Source organism: Artemia sp. Qi Xiang Cuo, chromosome 3, assembly GCF_049724085.1.
Source record: "Artemia sp. Qi Xiang Cuo chromosome 3, ASM4972408v1, whole genome shotgun sequence".
Taxonomy (NCBI): Eukaryota; Metazoa; Arthropoda; class Branchiopoda; order Anostraca; family Artemiidae; genus Artemia; species Artemia sp. Qi Xiang Cuo.
Genome location: NC_142796.1, coordinates 67,553,257 through 67,576,810, shown reverse-complemented (window position 1 = coordinate 67,576,810; position 23,554 = coordinate 67,553,257). Strand labels below are relative to the sequence as shown.

Sequence of the window (23,554 nt, the reverse complement as noted above, 5' to 3'; positions counted from 1 at the left end):
TTCGTCTTTTCGTTCAATTATAGAGCTTTTGTGTTTCTGTTAATTTGTTTTTGTTTTTTTCCTTTCTTTTTTTATTTTTATTCAACTTTTCTCTGTATTTATTAGCGGGTTATAAATAAATTATTATTATTATTATTAAAGGGTCCTGCCTATGACCCCACCAAAATATTGCCATTCTCCACCGGTAAGATGGAGCATTGGGTAGGATCCCCAACCCCACGTTGGGAATCATAGGTTTAGACTATAGAAACATGATAATCCTTAGACTATAGACTGCACAAACCATTTTTTTTATGATATTCAATCTTTTAAAAAGTCGTTCATCGAGAAGAAAACAGTCGTGACACTAATTCACAAGGTAGTATATCAAACAGCACATTTTGTAGATAAAATGTAAATGTCAAATTGTATTCAACGAAACTCAATGATTGGGGGAAAAAAATCAAGGGATTCAAGAAATCTTGAAGGAGTCTCAATAACATTAGTGTTCAAATATCAGCTACCATCTAGACTACCATGAGATATAAAGCGATAATACTAGGCTATTGATGACACAGTCAAATCGACAGCCTAGTATTGGTCAACCAGCTAAATAGCCTAATATTACCGTTTTATATCCCACTGTACGCCAGATAATAAGCGAAAATTCTGAAAATAAGCGTGGTCGAATCATCAAATTTCTTTAACCACATCTCGTGGATAACACGAAAAGGACATCTTGATTTTGCCAACAAAAGACACTATTCGATGCACTCCCTTGCAGTATTAACGTCGGAACTGTTTTGTACACGATGAATGACCCTTAATAGATTAAACATCACAACAAACTGCTAATCAGATGTGAATAGTCTAAACAAAGGCAATAGGCAGACGTCAAAAATATCACTTTTTGATATTAATTAGTATATTTATTTAATCGATTATTTGCAACTACACACAAAAGAGCATAAAATATGAAGTAACTATGGGGAAAAAAGAAGAGAAAATAAAGCATTTAGAATTGAGAACTAAAATAAGGAGACTAGAAGGCTTTTTGCCTTGAACGTGTGTGCTTCAAAAATGGCTCTAAGAGAAATTAAAGTATTTAGAATCGAGAACTAAAATTAGGAGACTAGAAGGCTTTTTGCCCTGGAACGTGTGTGCTTAAAAAATGGCTCTAAGAGAAACTAAAGTATTTTGAATTGAGAACTAAAATTAGGAGACTAGAAGGCTTTTTGCCTGGAACGTGTATGCTTCAAAAATGGCTCTAAGAGAAATTAAAGTATTTAGAATTGAGAAATAAAATTAGGAGACTAGAAGGCTTTTGCCTGGAACGTGTATGCTTCAAAAATGGCTCTAAGAGGAATTGGAGTATTTAGAATTGAGAACTAAAATTAGGAGACAACAAGGCTTTTTGCCTGGAACGTGTGTGCTTCAAAAATGGCTCTAAGAGAAATTACAAGTATTTAGAATTGAGAACTAAAATTAGGAGACTAGAAGGCTTTTTGCCTGGAACGTGTGTGCTTCAAAAATGGCTCTAAGAGAAATTAAAGTATTTAGAATTGAGAAATAAAATTAGGAGACTAGAAGGCTTTTGCCTGGAACGTGTATGCTTCAAAAATGGCTCTAAGAGAAATTAAAGTATTTAGAATTGAGAACTAAAATTAGGAGACTAGAAGGCTTTTTGCCTGGAACGTGTGTGCTTCAAAAATAGCTCTAAGAGAAATTAAAGTATTAGAATTGAGAACTAAAATTAGGAGACTAGAAGACTTTTTGCCTGGAACGTGTGTGCTTCAAAAATGGCTCTGGAACGAGTGTGCCTTAAGGTTGCAAAATATATGATGGATGTTTTCCAAAGGAATTGCCTAAGCATAGTCATAGGAATTCGTTCGTATGAACGTATACCAAACCACATGCTGCACACGATATGAGGTTCGTTTTTACTTTTTAGGCCTATAATGAAAGATAGGTCAAGATGGTTATGTCAGGGAGAAAAACTGTCAAGAATTGTGCTATTTTACATCCTAGCCTAAGTAAAGAGCCCATCGTAAACCTTGAATGGATCCTTGAATGGAAGGGGTAGGTCAGAAGAAAAAACTTAAAGGATGCAGGAGCTCTATGAGAGACAGTAAAGAAGGAAGATCAGAACAGGCAAGGATGGAGAGGTGTGCGCAGCTACGCTGGCATCAGGTGGCTTTATGCTACGACAATTTCCTAGTGTTGAGTGAAACGAGTTTTATAAATTTCCGCAATACTGTGAGTAAAACACAGCTATACACCACATGTTAGTTCTTGAAATTAGTGAACTTCGACTATTAAGAGAGTAGAATTTATTTGCGCTTAAAGCACATCAGCGGTAGCAAAATATATAACACAACAACAATTACACAGAAATTAAAATCCGTCGCGATCCATCGCAAGACGGAAGAATCGTGCCATATTTCTTACACTTATAAAACACTCATCCACACACACTCTCACCAACCACTCAAAATCCTTCCTACCAAACCCTTCAATTCTCTAATCATTCAGTTCTTCACCTTCAAACATCAAATGATTTACAGTTTCATTCAAACCTCCACACATATGACAAAAATAACGTTATTTTCGCAAGAGTGTACTCAACAATTTCTTAAAGTTCCTTTGCGTTCGGATCAATACCACAGTGATGCATTCATGGCAGACATTTCATTTTATAAATTTACATATATGGTTAGGATGGATAAGAAAATGAACTAATGAATACCGTTTCTAAGAGAGGACAATTTCCAGTATGCAAGGTCTTTTACTAAATGATTTTGAAATTTACAGAATAAAATTGCACAAATATAGTCTTTATTTTTGAATTATTAAAAGGGCAAATTTCTTTATCTATCCTTAAAAAACAGTGTTCATGGCAGCGAACGAGTTGGTCTTTGAAAGTGGAGGGTTTTGATTATGTTACAATTTCCTAGTGTTGCGTGAAATGAATTTTATTAATTTCTCTAATATCTTGAGCAATACACAGAAATACACCGATTACATCTTGGCTCTTCAAATTAATGAATTTCGACTATGTAATCAAGGCTCGACAATATAAAAAATAAACAACTATAGTACCCCTCTTCCTCTAATACATTAGCTATAGAATACGATTGCAAGGCCGTATCCAGGGGAGGAAGTTACGATGTTTGAACCCCTTTACTTCACCAAATTTTTGTCTGACTATTAAAAACGTAATAAAATGCATAAAAGCAAACTTGTTATACCTTTTTTGAAGTTTACTTGTGTAACCCCCCCCCCCCTCCCCGAATAAAAATCCTGAGCACGCTCTTGTATGACAGGTAATAGAAGTTGCTTACCGACTGTTTCTGGCACATTTCTGTAATACTCTGCTCATACTGATCGGCGAGATCGGCGAAGATATCATATATTTATGAAATAAGTGTATACCATAAACACCATACACCGCATAGCGTATACCGAAAAACCCAAATCCAGGGGAGGAAGGTTACGAGGTTTGGACCCCCTTCTGATTCACCAAATTTTTTCCTGACTATTAAAAACGTAAAAAAAAAATGCATAAAAGCAAATTTGTTATACCTTTTTTGAAGTTTTCTTGTGTAGCCCCCCCCCTCCCCGAATAAAAATCCTGGATACGCCCTTGTATGACAACTAATAGAACTTGCTTACCGACTGCTTCTGGCACATTTCTGTAATACTCTGCTCATACTGATCGGCGAGTAAGGAGATTTTCCTTCTCTGTTCTTCTTTCAGCTGTTTTATTACACTCTTTTGAAGTTCTCGAGGTGTGTTTGCAAGGACCTGGGCTTTCAAGGCTTTACACTGACGAGTCTGAGTTTTTATTGTCTCAGCTAACTGTTTCCTAATCTGGCTTTCTCTGAGCTGAAAAAAAGAACAAATCAAAGTTGCCTACTATTCCTAGTTTACTCCAAATGGAATGATTCTAATATTTTTTTTTGTCGCATCTTCGGGGAGTTTGTACCCAAAACCCTTTTTTTAGATTCGAGTACATTTAGCTGAACGTTCGAGTACGTTACGTTTAGTTGTTTAGGTTCATTTGATAAACAATTATTAATTTATGTTAATAGCCTATGTTATTAATTAACAAAATTTATTCTGTCATAACTCGAAACTATTATACTTATTATACTTAGTTATCCAATTATAGTTAAAAGTTATCAATCATTGTTATCAGTTGTAGTTGTCGAAATAACACGAATGCATTCTTACTCGACTTGCAAAATTTCGGCAAAATAAAGCTTAACTCGAAACTATTATACTTACCAATTATCCAATTATAGTTAAAAGTTATCAATCATTGTTGTCAACTGCCGAAATAACACGAATGCATTCTTACTCGACTTGCAAAATTTCGGCAAAATAAAGCTTAACTCGAAACTATTATACTTACCAATTATCCAATTATAGTTAAAAGTTATCAATTATTGTTATCAGTTGTAGTTGCCGAAATAACACGAATGCATTCTTACTCGACTTGCAAAATTTAGGCAAAATAAAGCTTAACTGTTTTGGTGAGAGACTAACTCAAATATAAGCTTTTATTAAATCTCATAGAACTCAATTGACTCAAGGTGTATTTAACCTTGTGTATTTAATACCTTGAGAAATTATTTTTGACATTAGATATGATAATAAAAGTCCCTTTTAATGCGTTGAGTATAAACTTCTCGGTGCTTTTTATCTAGAGAATGCCATCTAGAATATCTAGAGAATTTTACTACAGAATGCTGTTGATGTTCTTTACTCTGAGCTGGATGAAAAGGTTATTTCGTTTACTTCTTCCAAAACAGAACCTACTGTCTTTGGAATGGAGAACACCATTGATACAATTCAAGTTGCTGCAGCAGTAGTTTCATCATTCGGTTTACTTAGTTCTTCCATTTTGTTAGAATATCAGTTACAGCTACAATGCACCCTATAATTTATCCTTAAATGAACAACTTTTCAGACGACTTGCAAGGCTACAGGGCTCACTTGATAAGAGATCGCCTCAACCATAGGACTTGCACAGAAATGACTTCATTTTCGCAGTATTTACTTTTTGACTGGCTTTTGCCAGCTATCCCAATGTTTATCCTAGCCCTCTTAAGAGCTTATGCCCAAGGCTTATTAGTATCCCTTTATCAACTGGAACCCTCTTGCTTTAATACGTTACTTTAGTCATAAATCTACCATTCCCACACAAACACACCAAAGTATCCAGTATTTACCCAGCAGAAAAGTTCAAGAAAGGAAAAATAAAGGAAACGGAAATAAGAGTGAGAGTGCAGGAATAAACGAATTGCTGCCATCACGATCACGAAGGCTTCATATATTTATTAAATAAATGTATACCATAAACACCATACACCGCATAGCGTATACCGAAAACACTAAAATGAACCCTGGGTGGACTTGTCCATGAAATAAACATTACGCTATCTAGCATTTTTGCTGAGAATGAAGATGTTCTATTACATATATATGAATCGAGGAGTCTATCCCAATCATAGAAAATCATATTTGGTCAAGTCTAGTTTCTATATAGTTGTATTGAGTTTTATAATAGAAATTCTTAAAAAAATCAATAATATCAAGTTGAAATGCAAAAGAGCTAAATTTCGGCATGGGACTCACGGACATACTAATCGACTGATCATCGTGATCTCTGGAGTAAACCTCCTACATAGCACTATGAGTGTCATGGCGAATAACTTTTTTTATCCTCTAGAATCAATATATATATATATATATATATATATATATATATATATATATATATATATATATATATATATATATATATATATATATATATATATATATATATATATATATATATATATATATATAAATAACTACACAAAATTAGTAATATGTTTGAATGGCAATAATTTGGGAAAAACTAATTCCTAAACGACATTGAAAATAACTCAAAATTAAATTCTAACAAACACTGTTACTTTAATTGCAATAGATTTAGCCAAGTATCCAAAATAATTTACCTATTTGAATGTGCTAAATGCGTAATTTTACCTTTGTAGGTACTAATGTATAATTGAGGCCAAATAACCCTTTCATTTCTTACTTTTTATTTTTGAAAACATTCGTTCTCCTTTGAACTCGTGTCTCTTCGATTGATAAGCGTTGTGTTTTTGTGAATACAGAGATTACTTTTTGTAGGTAAAATAATGTCACTTCAAATGGTTTCGAGATACAACACAAATTATTACGGTTATAGAGGAATAACCAAATGCATTTTACCATTCTACAGAAAGGTTTTAAAAATTTTAATGTACTTCTAGAGGATCACAATAAATCCTTTCTAAAAAGAGGATATCCCTCTGTTACAGTCAAAAGTAAATTAGTTGATCGATTTATTTTTATTTAAGATTAGTTTGATGCATTTGCCCATGCTTCGCAAGTAATTGAAAGAAAAACAAATTACCTTTAAACTTTTCGGTTGTTGTTTCAGCTCCATCGCATGTTTCTTCCTCAGCTCTCTCTCAGACCTTTGTGTGTATTCATGTTGGTTAGTCAGCTCAGTTTGATGCTGCTGTCTCAGCTGTTCCTCCCGAAGCATGTGAACAGAACGCTGTTGGCGATACTCCAGCTCTTGTGTTAGCTCGTGATGTCGGAGAAGCATTGCGTGCGCAGTCTCTAGCTGAACTTGACGCCTATTCAATTCCTGCAACAATCACAGCCGTGAGCCCCTTTTCTTGCTCTTGTCTCATGGTACTTTCAGCTTTATCTCTATCCCACTGTGGTCAATCCCAATTTTTAGAGCCATAATGAAAGAAATTTTAAGATGGCTAGGTTAGGTCTTAGGGATGTAGGGTGACAAGACCGTTCTTATTGGCCTTCTATCTGGGGACAGACAAAAAGCCGGTCAACCCTAAATGAAGTGTAAAGAGGTTATGCGTAAGGATTTAAGATAGCTGGAACATTTTGGGAGGGAGTCAAGACTTTAGCTTTCACTAGATTGGAGTGGAGGAGAGCGTTCGGAACTGTGCCGGCTTCAGGCAGCTTTGTGCTGCAGTAAGCTGTAGTAGTAGTAGCCGTAGTAAATCGGATTCTAATAATCAAAATTATAAGGGTACACTGTTAAAGTCGTAGTAGTATCTCCTTACTGCTGCATAGGGTAGACTATAAATCTACCCTGATGTGGACGACAGGGATGTCTCCGAAGGTTGATTCAAAGGATCCTCCCGGCATAATTGCGATGAAGATACGTACTTTCTCCTACGTTTTTGCGCCTCCACCCCTTGAGAAATCATTTAATGACTTAAATATTATTTGTTATTTAGTGCAAGACATTCAAATTAAGTTTTCATTTTAAAAAGTAAAATAATAGAGACTTATGGATACTCCAGCTTCTGCATTAACTTGTGATCTGGCAAAAGCATTTTGAGCACCGTCTCTAGCTACACTTGATGCCTATTCAATTCCTGCAAGAATCAACGCTTGTAAGCCTCTTATATCACTATTGTTTCAGGTTATTTTCAGTTTCATTTTTTTATCGCAAACAAAACAATTTACAAATAAAATTGCATGGCTTCCCTACCGACGTAAAATGGCGCATTTTTCACTGTAACTCATAATTTTGTGTTAAATCTAATTTAATCAAATAACGACTTGCAGCATAATATTAAATCACCTTAACTTACACCGTGACCATAAGGCAGCACTGTGAATTTTGTTTCACGGTCCACTTGGGAGGAGAAAAACGTCAGCTTACAAAGTCGGCTAACTTTCAAGTCAGTGATAATAATTCCAAATATCTAAAAATATTGTAACAATAGAAGGTAAGAAGGAAATGGAATTGAGTTTTATTTATGATCCGTCGCAAATTCAGTAACAAATGGAGTATAATATACAAAAAAGAAGAAGAAAAAGACGGAAAATGACAAATAAAACAAGATTGACATAATACAAGCGCAACAATTACAAGAATAAAAACACGATACATGTGCTGTTTTAAAATGGAATATCAGAGGTATCCTTCAATGCGTCTGCCGATGGCATCACTAGGGTCTATAATATCGCAAAAAGTCCCGCAATAAAAAACATATAAAAGGCCCTTTTGGCTATGCTAGTGAATTGAAATACTACATTCCACATTTTATGAAGATTTGAGAGTTATATTAATAAGACTTATTAAGACTCAGAAGACTCATTAAGATCTGTTAAGAAATCTGTGAAATTTCAGTCAAACTTTATTCGAAGTGAAAAGGGCAGTGAAAATGAAATCTGACTGTTTGAACCGGTTAAGTGAAAACATACATCTTATTAAACTTAAACATTATTAAGAAAAAATGAAGACTTAGAAGACTTATTAAGAAATCTGTGAGACTTAGTCAAACTTTATTCGACTTGCAATGGGCAGTGAAAAGAAACTGTTTGAACCAGTTAAGTGAAAACTTAAATCTTATTGGACTTAAGCCTTATCAAGAAAAAACAAAGACTTATTAACAAAACTTAACACTTACGTAAAACAACCATAATTATATTAAAAAAATAGAAAAAACAGGAATTAAATCTTTGAAGATAATAGCCTCCGCATATAGTTACGCGGTTTTCGATAGTAGCGGGCGTCAAATTAAAAAAAAGAAAGAAACGTGAGTGAAAATCAACAAACAATTAGCTCAAAACATATGGCCCCAAACAACTTATGATGGTGTGACTTTCCTTTGAAGGTGTAGTTGTCTTTGGGAATGAAGATTGTTAGTGTTTGAAATTATATAGACAAAAAACGCTTTCCTTATTTATTTTGATAGTTCAATGCAGCAACACTGACGAAAATGTGACACTGCCATAGAAATTTTGATTTTGAAAAAAAAGAAGAGAAAAACCTTAGAAAGTCGCAGTTTTCAGATATAGGTAAAACTAAGATGAGTAGTTCTCAAGGGGACAAAAAATGTTTTACTTTAATGTCCTTGGTATTTAGATTGAACCCAAGAATATCAGAATGACAACAAATTGTTGATTGCACCACAAATTTTGCTATCAGAGGAAAAAAGCCTTACCTCGCAAAGTAGTTCTCTTTCAAGTCTATGGTAAGATAGTAGCTTCGCTCTTCGGAGCCTTCGAATTTCTTGTTCTAATAAATCCTTTTGACTTTTTAAAAGACGCTCCTCCTGTTGAGCCTCCACAGCTTTCAGTGAATCCTTATATGTCCTTAAAGAGAATTGTACTCTTCTAAAAAAAATGCCCTAAAGTTCTAAAAAGACCTAAAGGTCCAGGATGAAAGCCTGCCCAGGCGCTTTTTTTAAGGAACCCTTCCATCAAAGAGCATTCCTTCCACAGTGGAACTAAAGTTTAAAACAATTCTACAAAAATACATTTCAATCACTCCCATATACCTCCATTTACCATAAATTCTCTTCCTCCCGAAATAATTCCCAAATGAATCCCAATGATATCCCGAAAAAAAAATCCCAAAAATACCTAAAAATACCAAATGCTCCAAACGGAAACTTTGTCTTTGCATAATGTTGCACAAAAAAGACACTTAACATCTAAACAAGGTTTTTCATTTCTGTTTTTAAATAATTAATTCAAGTATTTTCACACAGCCATATATAACTGCTGAAAAAACTATTTAAATACATTTTTATGTATTCATGTACTAAGGCCTTTCCAATAAGACCTAAAAGTGAGATGTTACCTCTAAGAAAAATCGGGTAAAAAAAGGTATAAAAAAACAACCGAAAGTCCTAAAAAGACCTGAAAGTCCGTCAGGACCTAAAGCCATTTTTCAAAAAGACCAAAGTAAGATGTTAGAGCATAAGAAAATCAGGTAAAAAATCAGGAAAATCGGGTTAATATGGATAAAAGAAAATGAACTTAAGTCCTAAAAACACTTAAAATAATATGGCATTGGGTGACTTCACAGTCCCTACCGGCGCTATGATCTCCGTTTCACAACCCTTCAGCCAAGAAGTACAATGGGGGATTATGGGTCAGCCATCCTGTGTTTTCGTATACCCTTCCTGTTTACCTTCCTTAGATACCTCCAAGTACCCATTTAGAGCTGGGTTGACACCAGGACTCAAGCTTCTGTCCTTACGGAAAAAGAACTTGAAGTCTAGCGAGCTAACCACTCGGCTAGGATGGTTCTCAGTAAGATCATTAGATCCTGATTAAAATAGTCATGCTCATTAAATTATATCTATTAGCGGATTTATTCATAAAAATACCAGTAAACACGGGTGTTACTTATGTCGTCCATTATAATTTTTTTTTTTTAGTTTGTTTGGTCGAACTGTTCAGAATTGATCGCGCGGTGTTGCCATAGCTCGTATAGCTTTGATAAGAGATCCGGATGAACTACAGAAAACTAAAATCCGACTGCTACTTCCCACAAAACCTTAGGAAAACCATTAACTTATCCCGTTTTGTGTCGGAGATAATCCAATTTAATGAAACTTACAACCTTAGAAATTTTTTTTTTTTTTTTTTTTTTTTTTTTTTTTTTTTTTTTTTTTTTTAATGAACGGAGCAAAATTTTCTTTTCAAGGTTCGGAAAAGGGCAGTTCCTAAAAATATTCTAATATATCTGCTTGGAAAACATAAAAAAATCAGCTCAAAAGAAATATTATTGAATAACTTGACACTTTTGAAAGTTTCCTATTGTGCTAACCGGCTTGACAAACCATTGCCGACACAGGATGTAGGACGTCTTTAATGTGAAATAAGGCCAAAAGCAAGAATTACCCTGGGTTAAGGGAGAGGGACAGGTTCAACCAGGAGTTTTGTTTTCACCAAATTTTAACCAGTTTCCACCGGGCAGTGTTGCTAATATTGCTCTTTAGATATTACTAAATTTCTTCTTACTTTCCAGGGGCACCTCCCTCCCCCAACATGTCTCCTACCTGACCATGCCCATGATGCAACAGCACATTTTTTTAACATTCAAAAATAAATAATAGCGAATGTTATTATGTAGCCTCCCTGGCATCCGTTCTCCGATTTCTGTAGAATATACTCGGAAAATACCTCTTTCCAAATATTAAAACTATTATTAACTTCAGGGGATGTAGAGTCTACATATAAGATGAGTAGTACATACAACCAGCGAACCAAGCAAGGCCCAATAATTAACTTTGGGGAGCAAAAAAAAAAAAAAAAAAAAAAAAAAAAAAAAAACACAACGAAATAACACGGAAACTGAATGAAAAATGCATAAGAATTTTAGACAATTTCGAGAATCTTGATATTTACTAGGGTAGTAACTTAAAAAAAACTTTTTAAAGTAGGGTAGAAGTTTCATCCTTCTCCCCTTCCTGTGTACGAATTCGCACACAAATGTAATATTATCCTTCAATAAACTAAACATAGTGCGACTATACTATATTCAACAAAATATTTTTGTGTGGGAGTCCTTTTAAGTTATTGCGAGCACCATTTTGTTTATTTTCGAAGAAGAAATAAAAAGAGATAAAAAGTGAAATAAAATGAAAAGAAACAAAAATGTGAGAATAAAAAGAAGGGTGAGCCCACTTACTGAAGATTAGAATCTCTTTGTCTTTTTGTTGTCCCATCATCCGCCGCCAATTCGGCTTTGTATTTTTCCTTGGTGTTTTTATACTCCCTTTTGACTTGTAGATCAAAATTCCGCCTTTCAAGGGCCTGTCGCTGTGTTATCTCTTTAGTTAGTTTCTTCTCGCTCTGTAGATTCAATTTTACCTAGCAAGAAACATCAATTGAGTGAATTGGAAGCACAAACGTCGCTAGCGTAAAATAACTTGACAAAATAATTTATCACTTCGACCGCAACGGTCTCGGTCTACTCGTTATTTGCAAGCAGACAACATAAAAAGCACTTCTTCTCTATAGAGCATCCATCGAATTTGAGTTGAAAAAATAGTTCAAGATCACCTGAAGTTATAACCATTTACATACTAAGGCGTGTGCCCCCCCCCCGCCACATTTTTTTTTTGCAATAGCTTTTTAACTTGTAGCGAAAGGACAAGATGCTTATATCACTGGATTCAAAATTACTAGACCTATCTATACACCTAGTCAAAATGATGATATTTACTTAACCTTTTTCTTGGGGAAAGGTTCGAACTCCCTTTAAAAAATGAAAATTTTCATTTTTCCAACTAATTTTCAACCAATTTCCAACGTGTTTCTGATCTGACGAAAATTCAAAATAAGTACAGTAGATTTCAAAAACTTAATTCAGTAGTTGGATAGAACAGAGTCTTAGTTATTGAATGATAGCAAATTTGTTGTGTTATCGTTGAAATATTAAAACATAGGAAAGCAGAAAAATAACATACCAGACATGCACAGGGAACATCAACCATATGATGATTTAAATGAGGCAATTCAACCTAGCCAACTTGAGATAGAAAAGTCAACCGGATTAATTTGTCTCAATTAGCCAAGTAACATTAATTAACCTGTTTCCGTTGATTAATCTCAGCTTAATTATTGACTAATGAGTGGTTTTTTATTCTGATAATTTTAATTTTAGCATTCTTTTGCCAATCTTTTAGTGTTTATGTCTTTTTATACTTTTGTGTTTCTCGTGTTTTATTTAGTGATTCCAGATTCGGCCCTTTGGGGCTTGTGATAGCAATTTTTTAAAATAAATAACTTATCTATTTTTCTTAACCAACAGCGTATCCAGGATTTTGCTTCGGGGGAAGGGATTTGTACAAAAACGCATCAAAAATTTGTTTATATTTGTTTTTGTTAAGTTTTAACGAGTCGGACAAACCTTTAGGGGGAGGGGTCGAAACCCCTATCCCCCTGGATACGGCCTTGATTCTAACCGAATACACAGATCAAGGTTTAATCAACAAAAAATTAGAACAAAAACAGTTCAAGATAGTCACCCCCGGAAGGCTCCATGGCCAGGAAGAAATAGGGGAGAAACAAAAATAAAAGAAGCACTGCAAAAACGTTTTTCAACACAATGCCTTCACACCTTCCAAGAATTTCAAAACAAGAAAAAAAAATCCAGTCTCCCTTCTCGAAAATTCCCAAAATTGCAAGCTAGGCATGGTGGTATCGCATGGCTCCCCCGGAAGGCTCCATGGCCAGGAAGAAATAGGGTAGAAACAAAAATAAAAGATGCACAGCAAAAAAGTTTTTCAACACAATGCCTTCACACTTTCCAAAAATTTCAAAACAAGAAAAGCACAAAAAATTAATAATTAACAAGAGATTTTTTATAATTCTTTTTGAAGACCAAAAGAGAGGCCTTAGACCTTAGATCCGTCTGCGCCTCCAGAAGCACACAGGGCACCAAAAAGGAGTCCCCAATCTTACCACATGCTTGCTGCTGCCAGTGTATCCCCCCACTGAGGTTGAATTGATGGGTGCAGGCTACGGAGATCTGTCTGGTACGTTCAACGCAAGGTGTTTCTGGGTCTGCCCCTGCGGCGTGGACCCGATGGCTGCCAATGGAGCGCTGCATTGGGTAGTCGGAGATTGTCCATCCGTAGTACGTGGCCAAGTTATCTCCATTGACAGACTCTTATGATATATGTCACTAGCTGCTGGCCAGTCTTGTTATGGATGGATTAGTTTGTTACTCTCTGCTGCCAATGAGGTTAAAGAACCTTTTTGAGACATGTATTTTCAACAGCAAGTATTGTTCTCTATTATTTCTAGTTTAGGTGTCAGGTTTCGGCTGCGTAAAGCAGCACTGGCATAACATTGCTATTGAAGAGCCGTATAGAGAAGCTTTGGGACCACCATACTTTCCGTAATCTATTGAAGGCCCCATTGGCTTGGCCGATTCTTGTGAGCACTTCTTTTGTGGTCGATCCGGTACTTTCTATTATGCTTCCCAAGTATTTGAAATGGACGACTTGCTCTATGTGTTCTCCGCAAGTGATGCTCAGGGGTGAATCTGTGGTAGCCATGCATTTTGTTTTCTCATTATTTATTTTCAGGCCGATATGGCCACCTCTCTCCCTCACTTTTTCAAGGAGTTCTTGGAGTCTTTGCTTGCGTGATTCTAGGACGGCGATGTCGTCAGCGAAGTCTACATCACTGAGGCGTGTTTCTGGATTCAGCTGGATTCCGTCTGTGCTTCTACTTCGCAGTATTTAATCAATGAAGATTACGGAAAGTAGCGGTGACAAGACGCAACCTTGCTTAACTCCTGACATAATGCGGAAGAAACGAGTTTGGCCATCTGGTGTCTTTACATAGCACTCGCTATCTTCATAAAACGCAACAATCAGTGAAACTATCTTTTCAGGGATTCCGTAATGCAGTAGGATCTTCCACTGACTTTGCCGGTCTACTGATTCAAATGCGTCCTCAAAATCGATGAATATCATATAGGTATTTGACCGTCACTCTCTGCTATATTCCGTCAGTAGCTGTAGAGTAAATATAAGGTCGGCACATGAACGGTTCGGTCTGAATCTATGCTGCTCGTCGCGAAGGGGTCTGTTGAGCTGCGAGCTGATTCTCTGCAGTAAAACGTGCGTCAGCAATTTGCTAGGGATGGAAAGCATGCAGATTCCTCATCAGTTGCCTGGGAAGGACGCATCGCTTTTCTTAAAGATCCTCACAAGGGTACTGCGTTTCCAAGCTAAAGGTATTTTGGCAGTTGTCCAGATTGTAACAAACAATGCTGTCCAGAAGTTAAGGCAGATCATAGCAATCGCTTTGGTAATATCCATCAATATCTTGTCTTCGCCAGGTGACTTCCCGTTTTTCAGCTTCTTTTCTTCTGCTATAATATTAGTGGATGACGGCGGATCCGTGCTGATATCTAAGGAAAACAGTGCTGTTGTTGGGATCTCTGGGGGATCGTCTGGCGGAGGTCTATTCAACAGCTTCTCGAAGTGACTGGCCCAAACTTCGTTTACGTCAGACTGCTGTGTTATCAGGATGCCCGAGGGGTCTCTTACTGGTCCATGTTGAATAGAGGATTTCTTTCCAATAATCTCATTAGTGATTTTGTAGACGGCTCTTGAATCACCTCTCTCCTCTGCCTGCACTGCTTTTCGCTCCAGCAGGTTTCTCTGGTCTTTTCTGGCACTCTTCTTTACCTCTTAATCCGCGGCTCTGTATTCATCGTTTCTGAGGATCTGTTGGTCGGGGGTTTGTCTTTGGATGAGTGATGCTTTTACTTTTTTCCTTGTCTCTATGAGTTCCCATGTTTGGTCAGATACCCACTGGTCTTTTGGGCTCTTGCGGTACCCAATGGTGGCTTTCGTGGCATCGTAAAAAGATAACTTTATGCTTTCCCAGTATTGATTGCTATCAGCATCATCTAGTAAAGACAAGGCTTCAAATCTATTCCACATCTCTAGTTTAAAGGCTTGGTTGAATTCTCTCAACCTCAGTTTCTCCGAGTCAAAAACCGGGTTTAAGGGAGCCTGTTTTGCGTTTCTATTTCTTTTCAACTTGAGGCGAATTTTTTATGCCATCAGATTATGATCTGAACCGACGTCAGCTCCTCTATATCCCCTTATATCAAGTAGGCTTGATCTCCACTTCCTGCTCCAAAGACAATGGTCAATTTGATTTTGGGTGTGGCCATCGGGAGATATCCAAGAATATTTGTGTACATCCCGATGAGAAAATAGGGTACCTCCAATTACTAGGTCGTTAAGGAGCGCGAAGTCGATAAGTAGTTCTCCGTTTTCGTTTCGCTGGCCCAGACCAGAGGCAGCCTCGTGCAAAGTCTTGGAGCGTGTTCCAGATCATAATAGAAGCAAAACATATTTTAGGGGGGTGAAATCAGACTACAGTGATGGAGGAATCTGTAAATTATTAGAAGTGTGGAGATGATAAAACGGTTGATCAAAAATAAGAGGCAAAAAATAGACAAATCAACCAAGAACAACCAATCACAAGAATAAGCATCCCACACTGAAATTTCTGCATTGAAAAATTACCAATACTGACCTTCTTTTCTAAGTCTGACTGATGTTTAGTATGAATTTTATCCAATTCTCTTCGGAATGAATTTAGTAAGTCTTCATATTCCCTATCTAGACGCGATTTATGTTGCTCCATTTCAATTCTACACTTTTCTTCAACCTAAGAAAAAAGAAACAAATATAACAAAGGCAGACACTCTAGATGAATGATATGGTACATACAGAATAGATATAATTAAATATTGCTTTCATATATTTAAAGAAGGAAATGAAACTAGAAATATGCATTAAAAACCAAGGGATTTAAAAGCAAAATTCAAAACGGGATTGATGTCAATAATTAATATTTCTTTTGTTGCCCATTTTAAAGTCCAAAAGATATTTAACTCAAATCTGCCATAATGTAAACACCTCTAATTCTCAGCAAAAAAAAAAAAAACCGTAGCAATTGGAGCAAAATCAAAATCACCATTTGGTTCTCGGCACCTACACAAGCGGGCTTTCAGGCCCCTGTTCCCTTGAGATCCGAAATTGTTCCCAAATGAGCTTTCCGATATTGTTATGAACTATCTAGAGTTTCAATTCACATCCTTTTTCGGAGTTGCTCCCTCTCCCATTAAAGAAAATACCAGTCTTTAAAAGGATTTCTCGATTTTGCACCTCGCTAAGCCACATACTCAGTGTGAAATATCATTTTCTTAAAAGGACTTTGTTTGCTATAGCCTCTTTCCCGAAATCATTTCTATAACAGAGTGCACCCGAGGCGTCAGAGTACATGTTTTTCTAGAGAGTTAAGTCTTTCAAAGTTCAAATTTTTTGGTGTTCTTACCTCGTCGCCGTCTTTAACTGTTTTTAACTGCACTTTTTTTTAACTGCACTGGAAGATGTTTGTCATGCAAACTATATCTACTGGCAGGACCGAACTTTTGTTATTATCAGTTCAGAGTAACTATCAGTGTGCAAAACGAGTTTTTAAACTTTTCACCTTTGTCATTTCGTGATTCTGACATTACGCACATGGAGCAAATGCACACACAGTTTGTTTTCTATAGTCTATTTGCTACTGAAAAGAATCTTGTGCCGCAATAAAGCCCTGGATTGAGGAAAAGGTTGTTTCCTACACCGCCATAAAAAGAGGTGCCCGAGTCTGAGCTCACCACATAGGACGTTGTCCCGTCAGACTGTGAATATTCTCAAGTGCACCCAAAAAGTACTGAATGGAAAACCAGAGGGGATAGCTGAGGGTACGCGTAGGAGGGGGGGGGTGTGCTCCGAAGCCAAGCCCTAATTCAAGTCTGGAAGTAGTTTTGTCGTGTGTAGGAGTCTTGAATTGGTGGTCGGAAGCCAAGCTAGGGGAAACTTTAAATTTTTTTACGATGGAACGAATTATTTTTCTATTGTGACTTCGCACATTAATGCATCTCAGGGAGCCAAACGCGTCTTAATTGGATAGTATAGATGCCTTAAATAAAACACCCATTACCTATAATGCTTGTTTCACGAGACACAACTCTTGACTCGCAGAATAATGAGAGTCAATATGAATTGACCTTATCCTTTATTTTGAAAAGACATGCCTGACTTGTGTAGAAGCTAGAGGGTTGTCTCCTAATTAAAGTTCAATCCCTCCCCCCTCCCTCATCAACTTGGAACATTTGAGCCTGTCAATGTATTTAGAGGCAGCAAAGTCCTGAGACTTATTGGGAATTTCTTAACAAAATTGGAAATGTCTTAAATAGGTGATGCAAATAACTTCACTTAAGTTAAATTTTAATTCGGTTGCCAAAAGCTTCGTTTTCTTCATATGCAACCTCCAGTTTTTTCGCAGATAAAAAGCTCTTATATCAATATCGCTATATTTTCGAAGTAACACCTTCAGATCAGGTGTTGTTTTCTTAGACCACACTACCGTTCTAAGACGAACAAATAAACTTTCAAATGGGGACAAATCTATTTATTTAGACAGGAAAAAACAGGTACAAAAGTCCAGATATTTCGATCACATATACAGCGACCGTCTCCAGTAGAAATACTAAAATAATAAAAATGAAACTAGCATATTTATATACAACAAAATAAATAGCTTTTCGAGTCATTCACAAAATAATGAACTTCTGGATCATTCACTAGATTATTTTCAGAGTTCATTGATAAAGTTCACTCAAAGTTCTTGACGTAAATTTTCTTCTTTAATCTTGCCCAAATGTAAAACAAATTTCCAACGAACGTGGCAAAGCCTTCCATGTCTTCTAATTGCAAACAAATGTTCAGTTTATAGATATTTACTTGCTTGGTAACTTGGTTGTTTACTTTGTTCCTCTTCTAGTGAGGAACCAAAGAAAGTTCTGAATTTGAAACAGTTGCCCTTACAGATGCTGCATTTGGGAATTAGTATAATCTTCATTTGTTCTACCAGAAGACATTTTTGAATGTAAAACAATCGCCGGTAAACCCAGTAAACATCTATAAACTCAACATTTGGTTTGCAATTAGAAGACACGGAAGGCTTTGCCACTTTCATTGGGAATTTGTTTGACATTTGGGCAGGATTAAAGAAAAAAATTTACGTCCAGAACTTTGAATGAACTTTGTCAATGAACTCTCTCTGAAAATAATCTAGTGAATAATCCGAAAGTTAATTTTTTCGTAAATGATCTAAAAAGCTATTGTTTTTTTTGTGTGTAATTAAACTAGTTTAAATTCTATTATTTTAGTATTTGTAATGAAGACGGTTGCTGTATACTTGACTGAATTATATGGACTTTTGTACCTGTTTTTCCCTGTCTAAATAAATAGATTTGTCCCCATTTGAAAGTTTATTTGTTAATACCGCTATTATTACAATTCGGGCTGGGCAACTCCATAGGAAGGATATTCCTACTTCACTATGCAACTTATGCCTCATAAAAGGGCCCCTTCATCAACGGTAACTTGCTCACCTACTGTTTCAAAAGAGTTTCCAGAAATAGAACCGACAAATTAACAATAAAAAACAAGTAGTGAAAGGGTTAAAATCATGATGGCGCTCAGTCTCGAATTCCTCTTTTCAGGGACAATTATTTAAATGTTTTCCCTACTTCTATCCTGATGATTTCAGATTTTTTTGTTTTACTCTGGGATTTAGTTTCTAGCTAGAATAGTTTAGTAGTTCTGCAATTCGCATGCTTTTACTCACAAATATAGATAGAAGCTCATCTTCCGAAGAAAAAGAAACTCACCTTTTGGAGGGCAATTTGATGCTCTCTCCTCATCCTTTTATACCCCGTCATTTGTTCATTCATTTCTTCCTGCATGTGTTCTTTCTGTTGTTTATTTACAATTGACGTTGTTCTAATAGTAGCAAAATGGTTCTCTTCAGATGCATTTGAACCCTAGAAAGAATATTTCCAATGAATTATAAGGGATCATGCCAATAGAATATTTGCTTGAAAAATTCTAATAAAACATAAATAATAATAATAATAAAACACATGCGCATGAGCAGGCACATGAGTCAGTACTCGCTTTACGAGACTTTTTCGATTTTTGCGGATAATTTGCCTTTTTTGATCTTTTAACCCTCCCCTGCACTCTTCTTGTACGAGTATCTGCACTTATTGTGAATATGCGATGTAGCTGGTTGTACCTATGCTTTACAAACAGCTAATTTTCAAACAGCGTTTTTTATAGGTATGATATATTGCAAGAGATACAGGATTCGATTGTAATATCGAGAAGTTATAAATTTTTATAGGAACTTTTTTAACCCAAATTGTTTTTCTTTTTTTTTTAATTCTATACGGTTCAAAATAGCAATTTAGGGTAACGGCGTGATGTATCTATGCAAAATTATACCATCTGATTTCTATAGCACATAGAAAGAAAAGATACACATCCAGAAATTCTGTAAGAATATTAGTACAAAAAAAATTATAATAATAATCAAGCAGATAACACTAAATTCCGATTTTAAAGTATGTATGAATGTAATCCTAACTTAAGCTTTGAAATATCTCGGCAGCTTTCTTTCCATCTTAGTTTTCAGACCAGCTAATAAAATATCCGATAGCAACCGTCTATCATAACAGCCGTCAATAAGAGTACAATCCCTCATGCAACTAGAGTTGAACAAGCAAATCCAGATGGAGCTCTATTTAACCCTTTTCGAGTTTCTACGATCCTGCAGACTGCAAAATCGTACACATTGTAAGCCGCTGTCATTGCACAAACCTCCGTGAAGTCATCGTTCATTCACGCCACTGCCAGCATCGTAAGAATGTGGGAAAATGAGTAACCCAAAATGGGCTAGTACCTGAAGGCCTCTATTTTAAAAGAAAAAGAACCTACAATTCCACTAAACTATTTCCTCCATGTCAGGGTCTAGGTATAACACCAGCAGTAAAATCCCTTATGCATCTAAAGCTGGACCAGGAAACCCAGGGGGAGTCTATTTAGTCCTGCTCGACTTTCTACGATCTTGCAGGCTACTAGACACATTGTGAGGCACTGTCATAGCTTGATCCTCAGTGAAGTCATCCTTTACTGACACCACTGCTAGCATCGTAAGAATGTAAAATATGCCAAAATGGACAAATACTCGAAAACCTTTATTTTACAAGAAGAAGAAGCTACGAATCTGCCATTTCAGCATCTAACACCAGCACAATCCCTCATGCAACTAGAGTTGGACCAGAAAACTCAGGGGGATGTCTCCTTAGCCCTCCTCGAGTTTCTACGATCTTGCAGACTGCAAGACACACTGTAAGCCGCTGTCATAGCTTGAAACTCTGTGAGGTCACCCTTTGTCGATACCGCCGATAGCATTGATTTGATGTGGAAAAAGAAATAGACCGAAATGGGCTACTGCGTGAAGGCCTTTACTTTCAAAGAAGAAGCTACAATTCCACTAAATTTTGATATTTCAGCCATAAAAAATTCCGATGCATTTCTAGTAAAAAATACCCAAACATTTAAGAATGCTTTTAGTCTTTAGTCCTACATATCATTCTACATATTAGTGCTTTCATTATCCCTGAATTTCTTAGAATAAAAACTAGGCTCTCCATGGCATTAAACGTCCTTAAACACACGAAAGTTATCAAAAACTACAAAACGTTAATTTTCTAGGAAATTTTGAAGAACCTCGAATATTTGGAGATGTGAAAGAACTTCTATATGCTGATTTTTTACTAGGTGCCGCTTTATTGAGATCTTCCATTGGGGTCTTGAAAATATCATTGAATACGTATAGATAAGCAACTTTATATCAATTCTTTATCTTGGTCTCCCGTTATTTTGTAGTTGTTGTTTATTTAGACTTCAGGATTTCTATGCTTCATCAGCTCCTCCCTTCTCATTTTTTACAGCCGATACAGCCTTGTGAGGACTAATCTCTAGTGTCCAAAGTGTTTATAAGTAAAATAATCTGATCCTACCTTGTGCCTCGTTCGGGTTGAAAGACCATATGGAATATCTGTATTTTCTTGATGATGATGATGTGGAATGCTGGAGGTAGACGAACTATGAGAGCTTGAAACACCAGTTGACTGAACACTTTGTTCGGATGTGAAACTATTGCTACGACTACTTTCTCCGACATGCTCTTCACTTTCCGATTCTAAAAGAAGAAAATACTAAAAAGAAGAGAAGAAGCAGGACAACTCTACAACTATTCTCACCAACATGCTTCTCACTTTCTGACACTAAAAGAAGACAAAGAAGAAAAGAAAAACAAACAAAAAAAAAGGAAGAAGTAGGACAACGCAACAACTATTCTCACCAACACGCTCCTCACTTTCTGACTCCAAAAGAAAAAAAGGACAAAATAAAATAATAATAAAAGGAAGAAGTAGGACAACGCTACGACTATTCTCACCGACATGCTACTCACTGTCTGACTCTAAGAGAAGAAAAAAGAAAAAGGAGATGTAGGACAAAGCTACGACTATTCCCACCGACATGCTTATCACTTTCTGACTATAAAAGAAGAAAAGAAAAAAATAGAAGAATTAGGTCACTTTCTGACTATAAAAGAAGAAAAGAAAAGGAATGGAAAAAAAAGAGAAGAAAAGGAAGAAGCAGGACCACGGTACGACTATTTTCACCGACATACTCATCACTGACTCTAAAAGAAGAAAAAGTAGAAAAGAAAAAATAGAAGAAGTAGGACACCACTAAGACTATTCTCACCGACTTGCATCTCACTTTCTGACTTTAAAAGATGAAAAATAAGAAAGGAAAAAAAAATGAAAAAAAAAGGAAAAATTAGGGCAACGCTACGACTATTACCAACAAGCTTCTTACTTTTTGACTCTAAAAGAAGAAAAAGAATAAAAGAAAAATAGAAGAAAAGGAAGAAGTAGGACAACGCTAAGACTATTCTCACCGACATGCTCTTTACTTTCTGACACTAAAAGAAGAAAAAAGAAAAAGAAGAAAAAAGAGAAGTAGGACAACACTATAGCTGTTCTCACCGACATGCCCGACGCGCTAGAACCCCTATCCCTGCTGGCGAAATTTTTGTCTAACTCGTAAAAACGTAACAAAAATGCATGTGAACAAGTGTTTGATGCCTTTTTTGAAGTTTTTTTTTTATCCCATAGGATAAACCACCCCCACCTCCGAAGAAAAATTCTGGATAGGCCCTTGGTGAGCACCAACACAAAGGGTAGCTAAAATTCAATAAGAAAATAAAGACTAAAACTTACAACACATCGAGTACTTGGATAAATTGCGGGATTAGCATTAAAGACCAAGGATGGTTCAGGTTCATTAATTGAGTATTATATTCACAAATTTGCTTTTCTACAAAAATAATGCGGTTGAAAACACTGAATTGTCTAACCAAATAGGAATTGCAGATCCAAGGGGCAAAGAGATGAAGATATTTCACAAAGCGGAAGAAAAACGGACCAAGTTGTGATTCATCACAATTTGTAAGAATTTTCCAGAACGGTGCTATATATAAATAACGTGACAGTTCAACGGAGTTATAAAGTTACAGAAACCGAATATAATTAGGGAATACAAGGTGGTTGAAACGTATCTTATCTTTGACAAAGTGTGAGCGACTCAGTGTTCAATGTGACCTAATACAAGTTATCGTGTTTGTTTTATTGAGAAGCCAACAGGCAGACCAAGGTAGGCTATAGAGTCTAACTGGCTTGACACTGTTGATCCCAAGAGGAAGTTTTCCCATGGAGCTTGCTTATAGTTTAAGAATAAACCTTCAGACTTTACAACCAGGTCTTGCATACTTAGATATTGGCAATAGGAAGATATGGCTAATGTGCTAATTAGTTCGACTCGAGTCCAGAATATCGTCTGTATAACCGAGAAGCGACAAACTAAGAGCACGGAGGACGAATTATTGCATGTCAATAAGTCTACTGAGTGAAAGAGAAGACACAGAAAATTAATGGGTGCCTTTGGTAACTCCAGTAAGGATATCGGGAGGATGTCTGGAGAGGACATGGGCGGTACGCTTGAGGGAAGTCAGCTTTGGATGACGACTGAAAAATAGACGACCTTTAAAAGAAGCCACTTAGGTTTGATCCTCATTAAACATTTTTCCTGAAGAGAAATCATAGTACACCAGGGAAATCCCAGAGTAAAAACCCTTTCCTTCTCTGGGAGTAGAAACCCCTTCCTCCCCTCCTTCTCCTTCGAAATCCTTTCCTTATATTTTTTCAGAACAATGGTTTTACACTCTTTTTCTAACAGAGAAGTTG

General features: G+C 36.3%; 1 protein-coding gene across 2 annotated transcripts in view; it reads right to left on the bottom strand.

Moving 5' to 3' along the window:
• The window catches only part of Tao (Serine/threonine-protein kinase Tao), a 92,509-nt gene that overhangs the window by 16,409 nt on the left and 52,546 nt on the right, over positions 1 to 23,554 (bottom strand). For both annotated transcript variants that reach the window (XM_089086530.1, XM_089086529.1), the window contains exons 7-13: positions 21,260 to 21,441; positions 19,064 to 19,216; positions 15,871 to 16,005; positions 11,489 to 11,670; positions 9,009 to 9,159; positions 6,431 to 6,670; positions 3,652 to 3,864 (exon numbers count right to left, since the gene is read on the bottom strand). In XM_089086530.1, coding sequence (XP_088942656.1) covers positions 3,652 to 3,864; positions 6,431 to 6,670; positions 9,009 to 9,159; positions 11,489 to 11,670; positions 15,871 to 16,005; positions 19,064 to 19,216; positions 21,260 to 21,441 — 1,256 coding nt within the window. The remainder of the gene's footprint in view (positions 1 to 3,651; positions 3,865 to 6,430; positions 6,671 to 9,008; positions 9,160 to 11,488; positions 11,671 to 15,870; positions 16,006 to 19,063; positions 19,217 to 21,259; positions 21,442 to 23,554) is intronic.